Source organism: Schistocerca gregaria, chromosome 10 (genome assembly GCF_023897955.1).
Source record: "Schistocerca gregaria isolate iqSchGreg1 chromosome 10, iqSchGreg1.2, whole genome shotgun sequence".
Classification (NCBI taxonomy): Eukaryota; Metazoa; Arthropoda; class Insecta; order Orthoptera; family Acrididae; genus Schistocerca; species Schistocerca gregaria.
In genome coordinates, this window is record NC_064929.1 from 198,825,184 (window position 1) to 198,846,087 (window position 20,904).

Genomic DNA, 20,904 nt, shown 5'->3' on the forward strand with positions numbered 1-20,904 from the left:
GCTCCATGGATTGGGTTTCGCTCTCAGGTTCAGACAAAAACAACCATGTTTCACCCTGTGTAATGACGCCATCAAAACACTGTTCCACTCTTTAGTAAAGGTCTTCATGAGACCCTCGCACACATTCTTCCACATCATTTTCATTTCTCTTGTCAAGCCAGTGCACCCCACATGCACCCTAGTGACTGTACCAGTGATACCACACTATCCAATGACAAACAAGACATTTCAGCAATCTGTCATGTCATCACACATTTGTCATTTTGGATTATTTGATCAATGGTCTCCTTATTCACATCGCTCACTATCGTTGATGGTCTGCCACATTGTGGATTGTCCAGTAGAGAGAAATCACCTTCTTTAAACCACTGCCTCCTTAGCCAGCTTGCAAGCTCCTAGCTAAACATTAAAAATAGTGTACAATGGAACAGTTTATCGCTTTCTTAACTATGGGATTGAATAATGGGGCTGCACAGCTGATGTACCCTTAAATAGAATACTGCTGATGCAGAAGAAAGAAATGATACTTATACAAGGAATATGCCATAGAGAAACATGCTGTGAAGTGTCTGTGCAGCTCCAGTACTTAATATTATATTCTTTATACACATTTAATTACTTGCATTTTTTATGAGTCAGCCAGCTGAAGAAATCAGGTGCACTGATGTACAAGATCACAACAACAAGATAAAATAAACAAGGGTACTTCAAAAAGTAAGTTATATGTGTCACCCCATACGAAGACCATTGCACAACAAGAGTGTTGCACTGTCAGAAGAGAGTATATGTTCACAGTTTCCTGCAGACACATTTCTGTTGCAGTACAGATAACAGGTACACCGAACAGTGCGTGAGTGAAATGGTGCAGCTACTGAGAACGTACTCCAAAGCTGGAATGTGCAGGACCGTATGATTCTTGTGGACAAAACATCCAAATTGCATGAAGATTCACTTTGAAATTCTGGTGGTACACAGACGATACACTATGTCACAATCAGTTGAAGTGAAATGGTGCCAGCAATTACACCAAGGCCATACAGTTGTGAATGATGCTGTTTAGGTAGGATGACCACTGACATCGACCACAGATGACAATGTTCAGGCAGTACAGTTTCTGCCAATCTCGATGTTCACAGAGAGGTTCTCGAATGGCTCCATGACTGAGGAGAAGGTTTCTGTTTCTGAGGAATTGAACGATTGGTAGAACTTTCTCACTATTGTTTACAGATACTTGGTGATGAAAAATAATGTCATGCATATGTGTCATTACAAAGTGTAGTGCAGCATTCAATACAAGTTATATAGTCTGCCATAATAAGGTGTAACTTAACTCTTCCATCATTATCAAAAATATTTGAAAAGGTAGTCATCATACAAATTCAAAATTTCATAAAAAATTTCAAATAATCTAAAAAAAATCAGAAAAGGTTTCAAAAATGCAAACCACAGTGTCTGCTATAAATGATTTTGTAGATAAAATTAGCTCCTCTCTAGACAACTCACTGCATGCCACAGGAATTTTTTTGTGACTTATCAAAGGCCTTTGATAGTGTGAAACACTCCTTGCTACTCAGTAAAGTGGAAAAGTATGGAATTAGAGGCACTGATGTAGAATGGTTTAAGTCATCCTTAACCAACTGAAGACAAAGAGTGGTTATATTATCAGAGGGAGGAATTTATATTTCAGAATGGGAAACCATTTCACGAGGAGTATTGCAAAGTCCTGTCTTAGGTCCCATACTGTTTATGTTTTACATAAATGATCTATCTCTTAACATTGGGTGTCACTCAGTTTTATTTGCAGATTACACATATGCAATTACTGAAAGTAACAGTGCTGTCCAAATTCCCCCAAACTGTATGAAATACTTAAAAAAAATCAGACACCTGGTTTGATTTAAACAGGTTAAAATTAAACATGGAAAAACTCAGTTAATAACATTTAAAGCAAAACAAGCAAACTAAAATTATGCTCGCCTGAGAAGAATATTATCGATGCGCAGATCAGTCACAAAAAGCAGGATATGCCAGAAGCTAGCTCTGTGTAATTCCTAAGAATGCAACTACATAAAAATACATCATGGGGCTCACTTATACAGTACCTTGCAAATAAATTAAATAGTCTAGTATTTGCAATTAGGATATTGTACCATGCTACCAGGATGGAAATAAGAAAAGTAGTATATCACAGCTGATTTGAGTCAGTAATAAGGTATGGAATTGTATTTTGTGGTAACTCACACCACATGTGTAAAATATTAAAACTTCAGAAAACCGTATTAGAAATATGCACAATGTAGGGCAAAGAAAATCATGTCAACCACTCCTAAAAAACATGAATATATTAAGTGTTCCCTCAGTGTATGTCTATGAGCTGATTATCTTTGTATATAGTAAGCATGATTTATTTGTAGCAAATAATTTTCGACATGAATGAGATTTTCACTCTGCAGCAGAGTGTGTGCTGATATGAAACTTCCTGGCAGATTAAAACTGTGTGCCGGACCGAGACGCGAAAGGCAATGGTCCCGAGTTCGAGTCTCGGTCCGGTAAACAGTTTTAATCTGCCAGGAAGTTTCAATTTTCAACATGATTACAACATGAGATATCAAAATAATTTTATGCTACTGACCCACCGTTTAAAATTTTATGCTCAAACTCCACAGTATGTGGATATGAAAATTTATAACAATGTGAAAGGAAGAGAATTGCTTAGTATAAATTTAGAAACACCAAAAGAAACCTTATATGAAAAGTTAATGCAAAAATGTTACTATTCATCAGATAATTCACAAATGACAACCTGAAAATTTGAGCAGGAGAGAGCAAATACTTAGGACTGTTAATTTTTAAAAGTTTGTTACTTTCTAAGAAAATTAATTGCTTAATTAATTAATTATTGAGTACATTATATTATATTAATGATATTATAAGAAAAATTGTAAACCAGTTTTTGTGTTTTGACAAGTCTTCTGTACATTAATTCAATTACTTGAAATTGTATGTTACAAGACGATAAACTTCTGCTTCTACTTTTCAAAGTACCCTCATAACGAACCCCAGCAACAAACAAAGTTTAAAATGGCAGGCTTAAGCCCATAACAAACTCTGAAACTCACTAAGATCAATGTAGGTATGTTAACACAAAGTGAATATATTTTCTGATAGAAAAATGTTTGTATTCATACAATGAGTTTTAAGATATTGCTTGTGATATGAACCAATCAGAGGCAGTTGCTGTGTCCGAGCAAAAGAGCATATGAACAGCCTAACTTTTGATGATTTACAGATTTATTGGTTAGTTTTCTGTGAATGTTGTTAAATGAAACCTATATGAGGTAATCTTAAATATACAGCATTTAAATCTATCGTGCTAGTGCTCCTGCAGACTCCGTGAAACTTGGCACCACGACTGTGAGCACATCTTCAGTTGTGCATGTTTTAAGGAGCTTCTGCACATGTGCACCTGGAATGATGTAATTGCCATCTGCATCAAATACATGAGGATTTGATTAACAATGTTCACAGCTATGCCTTACCACTCAACTAAAAGTTTATATTTGTGCCACTTGATGGTAGAACACTACTGCAGACGTTGATCTTCATTTGTCTGGCAGTTGGCAAAAAGTCTGTTAGATGGTAGCACACTCCAGAGATATGTAAAGTCACTCACTATATAGTAAAATTAGATCAGATGTCATTGTTACATTAGCACATTAGATGTAAGAGGGTTGCCCAGAAAGTAACGCACAGCATTTTTTTTTTTTTTTTTTTTTATTATTATTATTGAGCTGAAAACAATACTACAAATGCAAAACATTATGTATGTATGAGGGTTGGAATTTTAATAGTGGCAATTATTTATTTACAGCTCGTACAAAATAGATACATGTTTCAAAGTTTTGCTGACCTTCAAAGTAGTCACCAACATAGTATATAACACATTGCCACTGACGTGGAAGTCATAGGATACTATTAGCAGTGCCAGTTGTGTTGACAGTTCGAGCAGCGCGTCTATTGCCCAACGAGTTTGTAGCAGTTCTGAAGTGAAGTTATTATCCTGTTCAATTGTGTCCACTCACTTCTCTGCACACCAAATCCTGGTAGACTGGTAGGTGGATCTTGAATACCTTGATATTTTATTGTTGCAGCATTCTGTCTCATGCACCACCCTTCTTTAAGGTCAAACTTCTTATTGTTTTTTCCATTATTCCACAGTGGAGGGTGTGATATCAAGCAATCTGGAGGAGAGTCATTTAGGACCGTATGAACTGGAAGGTCTTGGGGGTAGTTGGGCTGATGTAGCTTTCTCCATTCTCGATCAGTTACTTCTTGGCATCGTAATTCGGGTGGAGGAATGTTACTGGTAGTGTGCAGGTAAGGGATTGGCGTTGATTTTAGTCTACCCATAATAATTCTCATTGAGTCACTCAGATGAGTGTCTAATTTCCTTGTAGGAGCAAGGAGCACTATGTTGTCATACTCTGGCACAGTACTCAGCTACTGGGTCTACTGGTGTCAGAGCTATAGTCTATAGAGTGGAAGCTTCAGCTCACCAGGTTGCCAGCCAGTTTCTTTGTGATGTTATCTTGAGTCTTTGGCTTTCGGCTAGTGTTTTCCAGGTGTTTTTTATATACTGACACCAAGGTTTTAGGACATAAATTGTTTCTAATCATCTGTTGACAGAAATTCACATAGAACTGTTGGTTTATGATTTTGTTGTTTAAGTGGAATCCACAGCCTTCTGTCTTGGTTGCATTTAGTTGGAGTCTCCATGCTTTGTAATATGTTTTGAGATTTTCTAAGTCTGCAAACAATATATTTTCTCCTTGCTCAAGTGTGCTGGTTTGTATGGCTATATAATGGCCATCAATGCAGCAAAACTTTTTGCTAGTAGTGTTTGACATGTCACTGGTATACAGGTTAAAGACCAAAGGTGTTAGGACGGATCTTTGGGGGAGTCCATTTTTTATGGTAAATGAATTACTCTGTTTTTGTCCAACTTGAAGTTAATAGTTGGTTAACACATTTCTGACATGTGTTGTCAGTTTCTTACTTGGACATGCTTATTTAGATTCAGCAGTAACCCATTTAGCCACACAGTATCATATGCCGATGACAATTCAACAAAGGCCACCGATGTCTTTAGTTTCTTCTAGAATTCAGCCTCAATGTAGGTTGTCAAGCCTTGGACCTGTTCACAGTAGCTGCACAGCTTCTGAACCTGGCCTGATATGTTGGAGTTATATTATTTATTACTCCTTTAATTCTGTCGAGAGTAAGGTGTTCCAGTAGTCTGAAGCACAAGCTGAGCAGTGCAGTTGGTTGGTAACTTGAGAACTGCTGTGTTCAACAAGACAACACCACTGGCAGGAGATTGATGGATGGGTAGTTAAATTGGCAGCAAAAGAGGAAGCAATATTGTAGGACCAGACAGAGATTAGAATAAAATAAGTTATTGAGTATTCAGAATGACTCTCTCCCTCTTCATTACTTCTATTTTTGTTTTTATGTTCCCAAAATATTAGAACTACGTGCTAAACTGGCAATCAGACCCAGAACTTCGTCTTTCGTGAGCTGTGCTCTGAGCAGGTGAGCTGTCCAGACATTACACACACAAACAAACACACACACAAATTTAATCTGACACGAAGTTTTATTATGGAGTACCCTGGATGCAGTAGTTAAGCAGAGATGAAAAGATTAGGACAAATGGAAAGACATAAAAGATGGCATTAGGTCATTCCAAACACTGATGACTGGAAAAAAATTAATCTGGTTATGAATAACCACCACAATCAAAGATTTATTGTTAGTACTATTTCTTATTTCTTCGATAATAGCCATCTATGGACCACATGAAATGACTTCCTCATGTGTTTGGTTTCTTTTTTTTTTTTTTTTTGTTTTTCCAGTATTTTTTCAATATTTCTCAATTTTTCAATCTGTCTAAAAAATGGTGCAGTTTATGATGTTTTTTTTTCTGAAAATTTCCAAACTTTCTAACCTTGTTTTGAAAAGGTAGCCAGTCTAGAAATTCTGCTTATATAACATTCATTTCTGCTGAGTCCTCATGTTTACTCCTCAAGCCACCATAAGGTATGTGGTGGAGCAAATCTTGTACCACTACCAGTCATGTCCTTCCCTGTTCCACTCGCAAATAGAGTGAGGGATCTATATGCCTCCACACGAGCCATAATATTTCTTATCTTTGTGGTCCTTATACAAAATGTGTGATGGCTGCAGTAGAATCATTCTGCAATCAGAAATAAAACGTTAGAAAAGCTACTGCACTGCCCTCAGTTTCATATATAATATAGCCCTGAACAACTGATTTGCATTTTTGAGATTTATATCAAAGTTGTCAAATACTTTTTTGGTCAGTCTATATAAGTTCATTCAAACAGAGTGACCTAAAATAAAATTCATCTTTTCCTAGGAGCATCAGATAGTTTTCAGTTTGGGTTAGATTTCTTCATTACTTCTTCTCATCCACACACTCCCAACTTTTCTTGGACGGAATATTTTCTATCGGACCTTCTCCAATTCTTTAATTTTCACTTTTTGTTGAGGACTTAACATTCCACTGCATAAAGGCACCTTGGTTCTATGACAGTGTTGTACTGTTAGATTTTTTTCAAAGAGGCTCATTTTTTTTAATGTCTTTCATTAACTATTTTCTGGGTTCTATTTTTGTTTACTTCTTTATCTAGGCTATCTGCCTACATTACTTCCCATGAGTATTTAAATTTATTCACTCTGTTGATTCTACCATATATTGTGCTTAGGAATATTGGAGCATTTTTAATGTTTATTATGAATTATCCTTGTGAAAGAAATTTGTTATCCAGGCTTTTTCACTATTACTTTCAACAGGATGATGCAATTGTTTGCTATATCGATGTTTTCAGAAACTATTACTATATTATCTGTAGAGGCTACATAGTTTGAGTTTTATTATTATTATTATTATTATTATTATTATTATTACTATTATTTTTATTATTATTATTATTATTATAGACTGAAGACTCAGGAGGATGTCATTATCAGGAGAAAGAAAACTGGCGTTCTACGGATCGGAGCGTGGAATGTCAGATCCCTTAATCGGGCAGGTAGGGTAGAAAATTTAAAAAGGGAAATGGATAGGTTAAAGTTAGATATAGTGGGAATTAGTGAAGTTCGGTGGCAGGAGGAACAAGACTTCTGGTCAGGTGACTACAGGGTTATAAACACAAAATCAAATAGGGGTAATGCAGGAGTAGGTTTAATAATGAATAGGAAAATAGGAATGCGGGTAAGCTACTACAAACAGCATAGTGAACGCATTATTGTGGCCAAGATAGATACGAAGCCCACACCTACTGCAGTAGTACAAGTTTATATGTCAACTAGCTCTGCAGATGATGAAGAAATTGAAGAAATGTACGATGAAATAAAAGAAATTATTCAGATAGTGAAGGGAGACGAAAATTTTATAGTAATGGGTGACTGGAATTCGACTGTAGGAAAAGGGAGAGAAGGAAACATAGTAGGTGAATATGGATTGGGGCTAAGAAATGAAAGAGGAAGCCGCCTAGTAGAATTTTGCACAGAGCACAACTTAATCATAGCTAACACTTGGTTTAAGAATCATGAAAGAAGGTTGTATACGTGGAAGAACCCTGGAGATACTAAAAGGTATCAGATAGATTATATAATGGTAAGACAGAGATTTAGGAACCAGGTTTTAAGTTGTAAGACATTTCCAGGGGCAGATGTGGACTCTGACCACAATCTATTGGTTATGACCTGTAGATTAAAACTGAAGAAACTGCAAAAATGTGGGAAATTAAGGAGATGGGACCTGGATAAACTGAAAGAACCAGAGGTTGTACAGAGTTTCAGAGAGAGCATAAGGGAACAATTGACAGGAATAGGGGAAAGAAATACAGTAGAAGAAGAATGGGTAGCTCTGAGGGATGTAGTAGTGAAGGCAGCAGAGGATAAAGTAGGTACAAAGACGGGGGCTGCTAGAAATCCTTGGGTAACAGAAGAAATATTGAATTTAATTGATGAAAGGAGAAAATATAAAAATGCAGTAAATGAAGCAGGCAAAAAGGAATACAAACGTCTCAAAAATGAGATCGACAGGAAGTGCAAAATGGCTAAACAGGGATGGCTAGAGGACAAATGTAAGGATGTAGAAGCTTATCTCACTAGGGGTAAGATAGATACTGCCTACAGGAAAATTAAAGAGACCTTTGGAGAGAAGAGAACCACGTGTATGAATATTAAGAGCTCAGATGGCAGCCCAGTTCTAAGCAAAGAAGGGAAGGCAGAAAGGTGGAAGGAGTATATAGAAGGTTTATACAAGGACGATGTACTTGAGGACAATATTATGGAAATAGAAGAGGATGTAGATGAAGACGAAATGGGAGATACGATACTGCGTGAAGAGTTTGACAGAGCACTGAAAGACCTGAGTCGAAACAAGGCCCCCGGAGTAGACAACATTCCATTAGAACTACTGACGGCCTTGGGAGAGCCAGTCATGACAAAACTCTACCAGCTGGTGAGCAAGATGTATGAGACAGGCGAAATACCCTCAGACTTCAAGAAGAATATAATAATTCCAATCCCAAAGAAAGCAGGTGCTGACAGATGTGAAAATTACCGAACTATCAGTTTAATAAGCCACGGCTGCAAAATACTAACGCGAATTCTTTACAGACGAATGGAAAAACTGGTAGATGCAGACCTCGGGGAGGATCAGTTTGGATTCCGTCGAAATGTTGGAACACGTGAGGCAATACTGACCTTACGACTTATCTTAGAAGAAAGATTAAGAAAAGGCAAACCTACGTTTCTAGCATTTGTTGACTTAGAGAAAGCTTTTGACAATGTTGACTGGAATACTCTTTTTCAAATTCTAAAGGTGGCAGGGGTAAAATACAGGGAGCGAAAGGCTATTTATAATTTGTACAGAAACCAGATGGCAGTAATAAGAGTCGAGGGGCATGAAAGGGAAGCAGTGGTTGGGAAAGGAGTGAGACAGGGTTGTAGCCTCTCCCCGATGTTATTCAATCTGTATATTGAGCAAGCAGTAAAGGAAACAAAAGAAAAATTTGGAGTAGGTATTAAAATTCATGGAGACGAAGTAAAAACTTTGAGGTTCGCTGATGACATTGTAATTCTGTCAGAGACGGCAAAGGACTTGGAAGAGCAGTTGAACGGAATGGACAGTGTCTTGAAAGGAGGATATAAGATGAACATTAACAAAAGCAAAACGAGGATAATGGAATGTAGTCAAATTAAATCGGGTGATGCTGAGGGAATTAGATTAGGAAATGAGACACTTAAAGTAGTAAAGGAGTTTTGCTATTTAGGAAGTAAAATAACTGATGATGGTCGAAGTAGAGAGGATATAAAATGTAGACTGGCAATGGCAAGGAAAGCGTTTCTCAAGAAGAGAAATTTGTTAACATTGAATATAGATTTATGTATCAGGAAGTCGTTTCTGAAAGTATTTGTTTGGAGTGTAGCCATGTATGGAAGTGAAACATGGACGATAACTAGTTTGGACAAGAAGAGAATACAAGCTTTCGAAATGTGGTGCTACAGAAGAATGCTGAAGATAAGGTGGATAGATCACGTAACTAATGAGGAGGTATTGAATAGGATTGGGGAGAAGAGAAGTTTGTGGCACAACTTGACTAGAAGAAGGGATCGGTTGGTAGGACATGTTCTGAGGCACCAAGGAATCACAAATTTAGCATTGGAGGGCAGCGTGGAGGGTAAAAATCGTAGAGGGAGACCGAGAGATGAGTACACTAAGCAGATTCAGAAGGATGTAGGTTGCAGTAGGTACTGGGAGATGAAGCAGCTTGCACAGGATAGAGTAGCATGGAGAGCTGCATCAAACCAGTCTCAGGACTGAAGACAACAACAACAACAACAGACTGAAGTGCCAAAGAAACTGGTATAGGCATGCGTATTCAAATACGCAGTTGTTAGATCAGTTACTGCTGCTACAATGGCAGGTTACCAAGATTTAAGTGAGTTTGAATGTGGTGTTATAGTTGGCACATGAACGAAGGGACACAGCATCTTCGAGGTAGCGATGAAGTGGGGATTTTCCCATAGGACCATTTCACAAGTGTACCATGAATATCGGGAATCTGGTAAAAGATCAAATCTTGAACATCGCTGTGGCCAGAAAAAGATCCTGCAAGAATGGGAGCAATGATGACTGAAGAGAATCATTCAGTGTGACAGAAGTGCCATCCTTCTGCACATTGCTGCAGATTTCAATGCTGGTCCGTCAACAAGTGTCAGGTGTGAACTATTCAATGAAACATCATCAATATAGGCTTACTGAGCCAAAGACCATCTCATGTATTTATGATGACCGCACAATACAAAGCTTTACACCTCGCCTGGGCCTGTCAACACTGACATTGGACTGTTGATGACTGGAAACACATCGTCTGGTCAGATGAGTTTCATTTCAAGTTGTATCAAGCGGATAGATGTGTACAGGTATGGCAACAACCTCATAAATCCATGGACCCTGCATGTCAGCAGGGCACTGTTGAAGCTTGTGGAGGCTCTGCAATGGTGAGGGGTGAGTGCAGGTTGAGTGGTCACCTGCATCCATTCATGTTCATTGTGCATTCCAACGGACTTGGGCAGTTCCAGCATGACAATGCAACACCTCACATGTCCAGAATTGCTACAGAGTGGCTCCAGGAACACTCTTATGAGTTTAAACATTTTCACTGGCCACCAAACTCCCCACACATGAACATTATTGGGCATATCTGGGATGCCTGGCAACATGCTGTTCAGAAGAGATATCCACCCCCTGGTACTCTTATGGATTTATGGACAGCTCTGCTGGGTTCACGGTGTCAATTTCCTGCAAAACTACTTCAGATATTAGTCGAAACCATGCAGTGTTGTGTTGTAGCACTTCTGCGTGCTTGTGGGGGCCCTGCAAGATATTAGGTAGGTGTACCAGTTTCTTTGGCTCTTCAGTCTGTATGAAACTAAGGTATTATTATTATTATTATTATTATTATTATTATTTCTATTCTTTTCTCAGACGTTATGTCTGGTCAAAAGTGGAAAGTGACGCGGACCTTGATCAAGCATGACTTCCTTTTAACTGTACAGTATATGTTATATTGCATTTAGGAACTTTCGGGTAATTGAACATATATCAATAATTACGGATTTCTGTAGTTGTATATATAAGTTTGGATGTAGCTGTATTGCATTGATGTACTGGTGGATATTGTGTGGTATGATTCCTGTAGTTGATAGTATAATTGGTATAATGTCAACTTTATCCTGATGCCACATATCCTTGACTTCCTCAGCCAGCTGGATGTATTTTTCAATTTTTTCTCCTGTTTTCTTTTGTATATTTGTTGTATTGGGTATGGATATTTCGATTAGTTGTGATAATTTCTTCTTTTTATTGGTGAGTATGATGTCAGGTTTGTTATGTGGTGTTGTTTTATCTGTTATAATGGTTCTGTTCCAGTATAATTTGTATTCATCACTCTCCAGCACATTTTGTGGCGCATACTTGTATGTGGGAACGTGTTGTTTTATAAGTTTATGTTGTAAGGCAAGCTGTTGATGTATTATTTTTGCTACATTGTCATGTCTTCTGGGGTATTCTGTATTTGCTAGTATTGTACATCCGCTTGTGATGTGATCTACTGTTTCTGTTTGTTATTTGTAAAGTCTGCATTTATCTGTTGTGGTATTGGGATCTTTAATAATATGCTTGCTGTAATATCTGGTGTTTATTGTTTGATCCTGTATTGAAATCATGAATCCTTCCATCTCACTGTATATATTGCCTTTTCTTAGCCATGTGTTGGATGCGTCTTGATTGATGTGTGGCTGTGTTAGATGATACGGGTGCTTGCCATGTAGTGTTTTCTTTTTCCAATTTACTTTCTTCGTATCTGTTGATGTTATGTGATCTAAAGGGTTGTAGAAATGGTTATGAAATTGGAGTGGTGTAGCCGATTGTACACTCCTGGAAATGGAAAAAAAAACACATTGACACCGGTGTGTCAGACCCACCATACTTGCTCCGGACACTGCGAGAGGGCTGTGCAAGCAATGATCACACGCACGGCACAGCGGACACACCAGGAACCGTGGTGTTGGCCGTCTAATGGCGCTAGCTGCGCAGCATTTGTGCACCACCGCCGTCAGTGTCAGCCAGTTTGCCGTGGCATACGGAGCTCCATCGCAGTCTTTAACACTGGTAGCATGCCGCGACAGCGTGGACGTGAACCGTATGTGCAGTTGACGGACTTTAAGCGAGGGCGTATAGTGGGCATGCGGGAGGCTGGGTGGACGTACCGCCGAATTGCTCAACACGTGGGGCGTGAGGTCTCCACAGTACATCGATATTGTCGCCAGTGGTCGGCGGAAGGTGGACGTGCCTGTCGACCTGGGACCGGACTGCAATGACATACGGATGCACGCCAAGACCGTAGGATCCTACGCAGTGCCGTAGGGGACCGCTCCGCCACTTCCCAGCAAATTAGGGACACTGTTGCTCCTGGGGTATCGGCGAGGACCATTCGCAACCGTCTCCATGAAGCTGGGCTACGGTCCCGCACACCGTTAGGCCGTCTTAAGGTCACGCCCCAACATTGTGCAGCCCGCCTCCAGTGGTGTCACGACAGGCGTGAATGGAGGGACGAATGGAGACGTGTCGTCTTCAGCGATGAGAGTCGCTTCTGCCTTGGTGCCAATGATGGTCGTATGCGTGTTTGGCGCCGTGCAGGTGAGCGCCACAATCAGGACTGCATACGACCAAGGCACACAGGGCCAACACCCGGCATCATGGTGTGGGGAGCGATCTCCTACACTGACCGTACACCTCTGGTGATCGTCGAGGGGACACTGAATAGTGCACAGTACATCCAAACCGTCATCGAACCCATCGTTCTACCATTCCTAGACCGGCAAGGGAACTTGCTATTCCAACAGGACAATGCACGTCCGCATGTATCATGTGCCACCCAACGTGCTCTAGAAGGTGTAAGTCAACTACCCTGGCCAGCAAGATCTCCGGATCTGTCCCCCATTGAGCATGTTTGGGACTGGATGAAGCGTCGTCTCACGCGGTCTGCACGTCCAGCACGAACGCTGGTCCAACTGAGGCGCCAGGTGGAAATGGCATGGCAAGCCGTTCCACAGGACTACATCCAGCATCTCTACAATCGTCTCCATGGGAGAATAGCAGCCTGCATTGCTGCGAAAGGTGGATATACACTGTACTAGTGCCGACATTGTGCATGCTCTGTTGCCTGTGTCTATCTGCCTGTGGTTCTGTCAGTGTGATCATATGATGTATCTGACCCCAGGAATGCGTCAATAAAGTTTCCCCTTCCTGGGACAATGAATTCACGGTGTTCTTATTTCAATTTCCAGGAGTGTATTTATATGAGTGATTGCTTTGTGTATTTTGCTAGTTTCTGCTCGTTCTAGAAAGAATTTTCTTAAATTGTCTACCTGTCCATAATGTAGGTTTTTTATGTCGATAAATCCCCTTCCTCCTTCCTTTGTGCTTAATGTGAATCTTTCTGTTGCTGGATGTATGTGATGTATTCTATATTTGTGGCATTGTGATCGTGTAAGTGTATTGAGTGCTTCTAGGTCTGTGTTACTCCATTTCACTACTCCAAATGAGTAGGTCAATATTGGTATAGCATAAGTATTTATAGCTTTTGTTTTGTTTCTTGCTGTCAATTCTGTTTACAGTATTTTTGTTAGTCTTTGTCTATATTTTTCTTCTAGTTCTTCTTCAGTATTTGTATTATCTATTCCTATTTTTTGTCTGTATCCTAGATATTTATAGGCATCTGTTTTTTCCATCGCTTCTATGCAGTCGCTGTCGTTATCCAATATGTAATCTTCTTGTTTAGTGTGTTTTCCCTTGACTATGCTATTTTTCTTACATTTGTCTGTTCCAAAAGCCATATTTATATCATTGCTGAATACTTCTGTTACCTTTAGTAATTGGTTGAGTTGTTGATTTGTTGCTGCCAGTAGTTTTAGATCATCCATGTATAGCAAATGTGTGATTTTGTGTGAGTATGTTCCAGTAATATTGTATCCATAATTTGTATTATTTGGCATGTTGGATAGTGGGTTCAGAGCAAGGCAGAACCAGAAAGGACTTAATGAGTCTCCTTGGTATATTCCACGCTCAATCTGTATTGGCTGTGATGTGAAGTTATTTGAATTTGTTTGGGTATTAAGTGTGGTTTTCCAGTTTTTCAGTACTATGTTTAGGAACTGTATCAATTTAGGATCTACTTTGTATATTTCCAATATTTGTAGTAACCATGAGAGGGGTACACTATCAAAAGCTTTTCGGTAATCAATGTATGCGTAGTGTAACGACCTTTGTTTAGTTTTAGCTTGATATGTCACCTCTGCATCTATTATCAGTTGCTCTTTACATCCTCGTGCTCCTTTGCCACAGTCTTTTTGTTCTTCATTTATAATTTTGTTCTGTGTTGTATGTATCATTAATTTCTGTGTAATGACTGAAGTTAATATTTTGTATATTGTTGGTAGGCATGTTATGGGGCGGTATTTAGCTGGGTTTGCTGTGTCTGCTTGATCTTTAGGTTTCAGGGAATGTGTATGGGTATGCAATGTAACTGTTAAATAATTTAGTTAGATGTGAATGTGTTGAGGTGAACTTCTTTAGCCAGAAATTTGCTATTTTATCTTTTCCAGGGGCTTTCCAATTGTGCATAGAATTGATTGCTTTGTTTCAAAATTATCACTTCAGGCATTTGTGGTATCATCTTGTATGTGTCTGTTTCTGCTTCTATCCACCATGAATGCCTGTTATGTTGTATGGGTTTGACCATATTTTGCTCCAGAAGTGTTCCATGTCTGTTATGTTTGGTGGATTGTCTATTTTAATGTGTGTGTTATCTATTGTCTGGTAAAATTTCTTTTGGTTGGTGTTGAATGTTTGGTTTTGTTTCCTTCAATTTTCACTTTTTTGTATCTTCTAAGTCGTCTGGCCAATGCTTGTAATTTCTGCTTCTTTTCATCTAATTGCTCTATCGCTTCTTGTTGTGAGATTTTACCTAATCTTTTTCGTTTTTTTTTTTCTGAAATTTGATGTCTTATAAATTGTGTTAGCTGTCCAATGTCTTTTCTCAGTTTTTCTATTCTGATCTGTAGCCTGTGTTGCCATGCTGGTTTTGTGGGTTTCTTCTGTGTGTTGGTTGGTTGGTTCTGATCTCTGCCTAGTGTGTATATTTAGTGTAGTGAGTGCTCCTATATAAAACAGTAGTTGTAACTCTTCCATAGTTGTGTTTTCATTTATTTTGTTGTGTATGATTGTGTTGATAGTTATTATTATTATTATTATTTTTATTATTATTATTATTATTATTATTATTATACACTAATGGCTATTAATATTGCTACATCAAGAAGAAATGCAAATGATAAATGGGTATTCATTGGACAAATATAGTATACTAGAACTGACATGTGATTACATTTTCACACAATTTGGGTGCATAGATCCTGAGAAATCAGTACCCAGAACAACCACGTCTGGCACTTTGAACAGTGGACATTACATTTCAGATGTGTTACAACCCGTGGCTCAATGCAAACAAGAGGTGAACGAGAAGTGTAACCAATGGCACCCCATACCATCACGCTGGGTGATACGCCAGTATGGCGATGATGAATAAACGCTTCCAATGTGAGTTCACCACGATGTCACCAAATATGGATGCGACCATCATGATGCTGTAAACAGAACCTGGATTCATCTGAAAAAAATGACGTTTTGCCATTTGTGAACCCAGGTTCGTCATCGAGTACACCATCTCAGGCGCTCCTGTCTGTGATGCAGCGTCAATGGTAACTGCAGCCACGGTCTCCGAGCTGATAGTCCATTCTGCTGCAAACATTATCGAACTGTTCATGCAAATGGTTATTGTCTTGCAAATGTCCCCATCTGTTGACTCAGAAATTGAGACGTGGCCGCACGATCCGTTACAGCCATGAGGATAAGATGCCTGTCATCTCGACTGCTAGTGATACGAGGCTGTTGGGATCGAGCACAGCACTCCTTATTACCCTCCTGAACCCACTGATTCCATATTCTGCTAACAGTCATTGGATCTCAACCAATGTGAACAGCAATGTCGCGATACGATAAACCGCAATTGCGATAGGCTACAATCCGACCTTTATCAAAGTCAGAAACATGATAGTACGCATTTCTCCTCCTTACACGAGGCATCACAACACTGTTTCACCAGGCAACACTGGTCAACTGCTGTTTGTGTACGAGAAATCGGTTGGAAATTTTCCTCATGTCAGCACGTTTTAGTTGTCGCCACTGGCACCAACCTTGTGTGAATGCTCTGAAAAGCTTATCATTTGCATATCACAGCATCTTCTTCGTGTCAGTTAAATTTCGCATCTGCAGCACATCATATTCATGGTGTATCAATTTTAATGGCCAGTAGTGTATAAGAAACTGAGGACAGTGTAATAGCCTTTTTAATGCCTTTCGGAGTGCCTTATTTCTGCTGTTTACAAGTGATGCCATCACCTTTGTTTCTTTAGGATACAAGAGTGCAAAGAAAATACAATCAGTATGGAGGGGTTACTCCACCCGAAAGCTCTTTCCTCACATAAGACGTGAACTAGAGCAAGAGAAGGCTGCCATCAAAATCCAGCGAGCAGTTCGTGAGTGGCTGTACTACCGCACAGTCACTTCAGCAGGGGAGCCTGACCCACACATGTGGCGCATCACCGAGGAGGACCTGGAGAGGCTTGAGGAGGAAGTTGCACAGTACGTGTCAAACACATACGTGCTAAGCTTTTGAGGAGCACCATCTTCATACTTCCCAATGAAAGGGGTGCACTTATTGTGCCATAGAGGCAAAGGATATTTTTTACTTTTAAAAAATATCTTTTTTTAAGCATCCAGTATTATATGGATACCTACAATGTTTGATTGAAAGTATCTGGACATCAGTTTGTGGACATTAATATGGAATGTGTCTACACTTCACCGTTATGACAATGAAATCTTCTTGGGACATGTTCAGTGAGATGTCTGAATGTCTGTGGGGGGATGGCAGCTCATTCTTGCTCAATAGTTGAAACTGGAGAAGGTGGTGATGTTGGACACTGGGGTCTGGAGCGAAGTTGACATTCTAACTCATCCCAAAGACATTCAGGATGGGGCTCTGAACAGGTCAGCCCATTTCAGGAATGTCATCATCTACAAACCACTGCCTCATGTATGCTGCTGTATGACACGGTGCATCATGATGCTGATGCAATCACCATCTCTGAATTGTGCCTCTATTGCACACAGTAAACAACCCTGTAAAATGTATTCATATTATTCCACATTAAGTACAATAATGGAACTGCACGCTAACTGTGAGAAACATCCACATATCACAACACCGACTGCTCCATACTTCACTATTTGCATTACAATGATGAGTGGTAACATTCTCAAGGCATTCAAAAATCCTAAATCCTTTCAATGGATTGCCACAGGGTACAGATTCAACACTCAAAATCACCCATTTCCGGTCACTACTGGACACTGGTATCACTCTTTACACCTTGTCAAATGTCACTTCCCACTGAGTACAGAAATGTGTGACTTAATGAAGCTGCTTACTATTGTCCCCCATTGTTTTTAACTCCCTACGCACAGTCTTTGTGCTAGCTGTATCATTGCCAACACTTTGGAACTCGTGATTCATTTCGCTGATTTCGTTCAGTTTTTTTTTTTTTTTTTTACAGCCACCCTTAACAATGCTCTACAGTTCCTGTCCGTCAGTACATGATGTGTGCCTGGTCTCAGTTTGATCACTCCTTTGCATTTCCACTTCAGCATCACATCACTAACAGTTAACTTGGGCTGCATTAGATGGGTTGAAATGTCCCTGATGATTTGTTGATTAGTTTACATACAATGACTAGCCCACGTTCAAAGTCACTGAGCCCTCCTGACTGCTGTTACTGCCTCTCTACCAACATTTATACTGGTTGGTCTGTCTCTTGTGATACCTTGTACTTATTTTCGTATTACGTATGGATGTTCAGATATTTTGATCAGCTAGTGTATTTATCGCAATCCTACATTAAATAGAAAAAGGACTGAAACATGTTTGTAGTGTAAAAATCGTTTCTTTTATTCACATGTTTTTAAAAGTGTAGCTACAGTATACAAATTATAAAGTAGTTGAGAAAACTACCAAATTGTGAAACTTCCTGGCCGATTAAAACTGTGTGCCAGACCGAAACTCGAACTCGGGACCATTGCCTTTCGCGGGCAAGTGCTCTACCAACTGAGCAACCCAAGCACGACTCATGCCCCATCCTCACACCTTTACTTCTGCCAGTACCTCGTCTCATAACTTCCAAACTGTAGAGAAGCTCTCCTGCAAAACTTGCAGAACTAGCACTCCTGAAAGAAAGGGTATTGTGGAGACATGGCTTAGGCACAGCCTTAGGGATGTTTTCGTAATGAGATTTTCACTCTGCAGTGGAGTGTGCACTGAGATGAAACTTTCACTGATATGAATCTTCCTGGCACATTAAAACTGTGTGCCGGACTGAGACTCGAACTCGGGACCTTTGCCTATCGTGGGCAAGTGCTCTACCAAGTGAGTAACCCAAGCATGACTCATGCCCCATCCTCACAACTGCCAAATTGTGGTTGACGAACATATATCACCAGACTTTGAAATTCTTAGTACTGCCTACAGCCCAACATAACAGTTCAAGAGAGCAACCTAGCTTTTGGAAGTATTTGTACCTTTCTCAGGGAAGAGAGGGGATAGGTGGGGAAAGGTTAAATAGGAAGTACAGGTCGTGTAGATGCCAGGATGAGAAGAACCCACAAGGTGAGATGAACGGCAAGGAGTCAGAGAGAATAGAAGCTTGAGGACAGTGTATTCTACATATACACACATACTTCACAAGCTACTGTACAATGTGTGGCAGAGGTTACCTTGTACCAATACTTCTCGTTTCCTTTCCTGTTCCACTTACAAAGAGAACAAGGGAAAAGTGACTGTCTGTATACCCCCATACGAGCCATGATTTCTTTCATCTTCACAGTCCCTATGTGAAATGTATGTTGGCAGCAGTAGAATAATTCTGCAGTCAGCTTCGAATGCCTGTACTCTTAATTTTGTCAGTAATGGTCCACAAAAAGAATGTCACCTTCACCTGTCTATCTTTGTTGTCTCTCTTCCTAAAAGTCTGAGAGATCTGCCTTTTCTTTCTAACCTTCCACAGCCTATTACTGTTTTGTCCCAGAGGAAAGAACAAATATTTCTGAAAGTCAGAATAATTTCTTCCCATTTAATGTCTGTCTACTGACAGTACTGAGAATTTCGCCTATTGATGGTAAATATTTCACAGCAATTCTATTATATAAATTTTAAAGTAAAATGTTTTAAAAATTTATTTTGATAGTAATTTAACACAACACTTGATTATACAGTGTGTCCCAGGATGAATGATCAATATTCAGAGATAGGACAGTAATGATCATTTGAACCAAAAGGGTCTAGTAAGTGTGGACTCTAAAGTTTATATGTTAAGAGCTGTGAGCACTCCCAGATCTTCAGTACAGTGAAACAAACCTTTTGTGCTGCAAGCTCTTTGTTTTGCACATTTTGGGGGAAATAGTATGGACCAAAACAAGAAAAAATTGTCTAGTAAGTATGGCTCTAAAATGCATACCTTAAGAGTTACGACACTTATTCACCTACACTAATGTGCTACACATCTCTTCTACTGAACAGTTTCTCATAGTTCTCAAGGTATACATTTTAGAGACACATTTACTACAGTTTTTTGCTTTGAATGATCATTCCTGTCACGTCCCTAAATATCTACCACTTCTCCTTGGACACCCTCTACATAAGTCACATGTGTGCAATATACATGGTGTAACAGAGTTATATTTTAAAAATTCTTGAATGCCCTTACCAGGTTCAGAAAATGCCAGTAAATTGCATTTTGTTGTTTATAACCAACAGAACTGATTTCATGGGAGCACACATTGCTTTCTCTGTCAGGGATCCTTTCCAGAAGCCAAAATGAGGAGCTGCTATAAGGTTATTGTCAGAAAATAAGTTTGATATTTTGTTTAATCATATTCCACCCTTTGCTTTTATGATGGTTTAAACTCTGTGAGGACACTTTCAGTAAGGTGTCTAAATGCCTGTGAAGGGATAGGAGCCCATTCTTCTTCAGGAACTGAAACCAGAGGAGGTATGGATTTTGAACACAGGGGTCTGGAGCAAAGTCGATGTTATAATTCATTCCACAAATGTGTTCTGTTGGGATCAGGTCAGGACTCTGGCAGGTCAGTCCACCTCAGGAATGTTATTGTCCACAAACTGTTGTCTCACAGAAGCTGCTTCATGACAGGGTGCATTGTCATCTCCAAATTATTCCTATACTGTACACAGTACACAATGCTGAATTTAGTGTTTTGTTAAGGAACCACACCCTAACAATGAAAAACACATCAATAATGTCACACTACCTCCTCATAATTTCACTGTTGGTGCTACTCATGATGGTAGTTAAGGTTCTCCAGACATTTAATAAACCCAACCTCTTTCATCAGATTATCATAGGGTGCAACATGATCTCATTTCCAGTCATTTACCATCCAATGTTATTGCTCTTTACATTATCTTAAGTGTTGCTTAGTACTGACTATGGGAATATGAGGAGCTGCTCAACCATTGTACCTCATTATTTTAACTTCTGATGAACAATTTTTTTTCTAGCCATACTGTTGGTAGATCTTCGAAATGTATGAGGGTCAGCCAATAATCAAAG

The 20,904-nt window shown here is 39.4% G+C and overlaps 1 protein-coding gene across 1 annotated transcript in view; it reads left to right on the plus strand.

Annotated features, from left to right (window-relative positions):
• LOC126293421 (uncharacterized) overlaps nt 1-20,904 on the plus strand; it is a 53,400-nt gene that overhangs the window by 13,172 nt on the left and 19,324 nt on the right. The window contains exon 2 of the mRNA XM_049986644.1: nt 16,636-16,864. Coding sequence (XP_049842601.1) covers nt 16,636-16,864 — 229 coding nt within the window. The remainder of the gene's footprint in view (nt 1-16,635; nt 16,865-20,904) is intronic.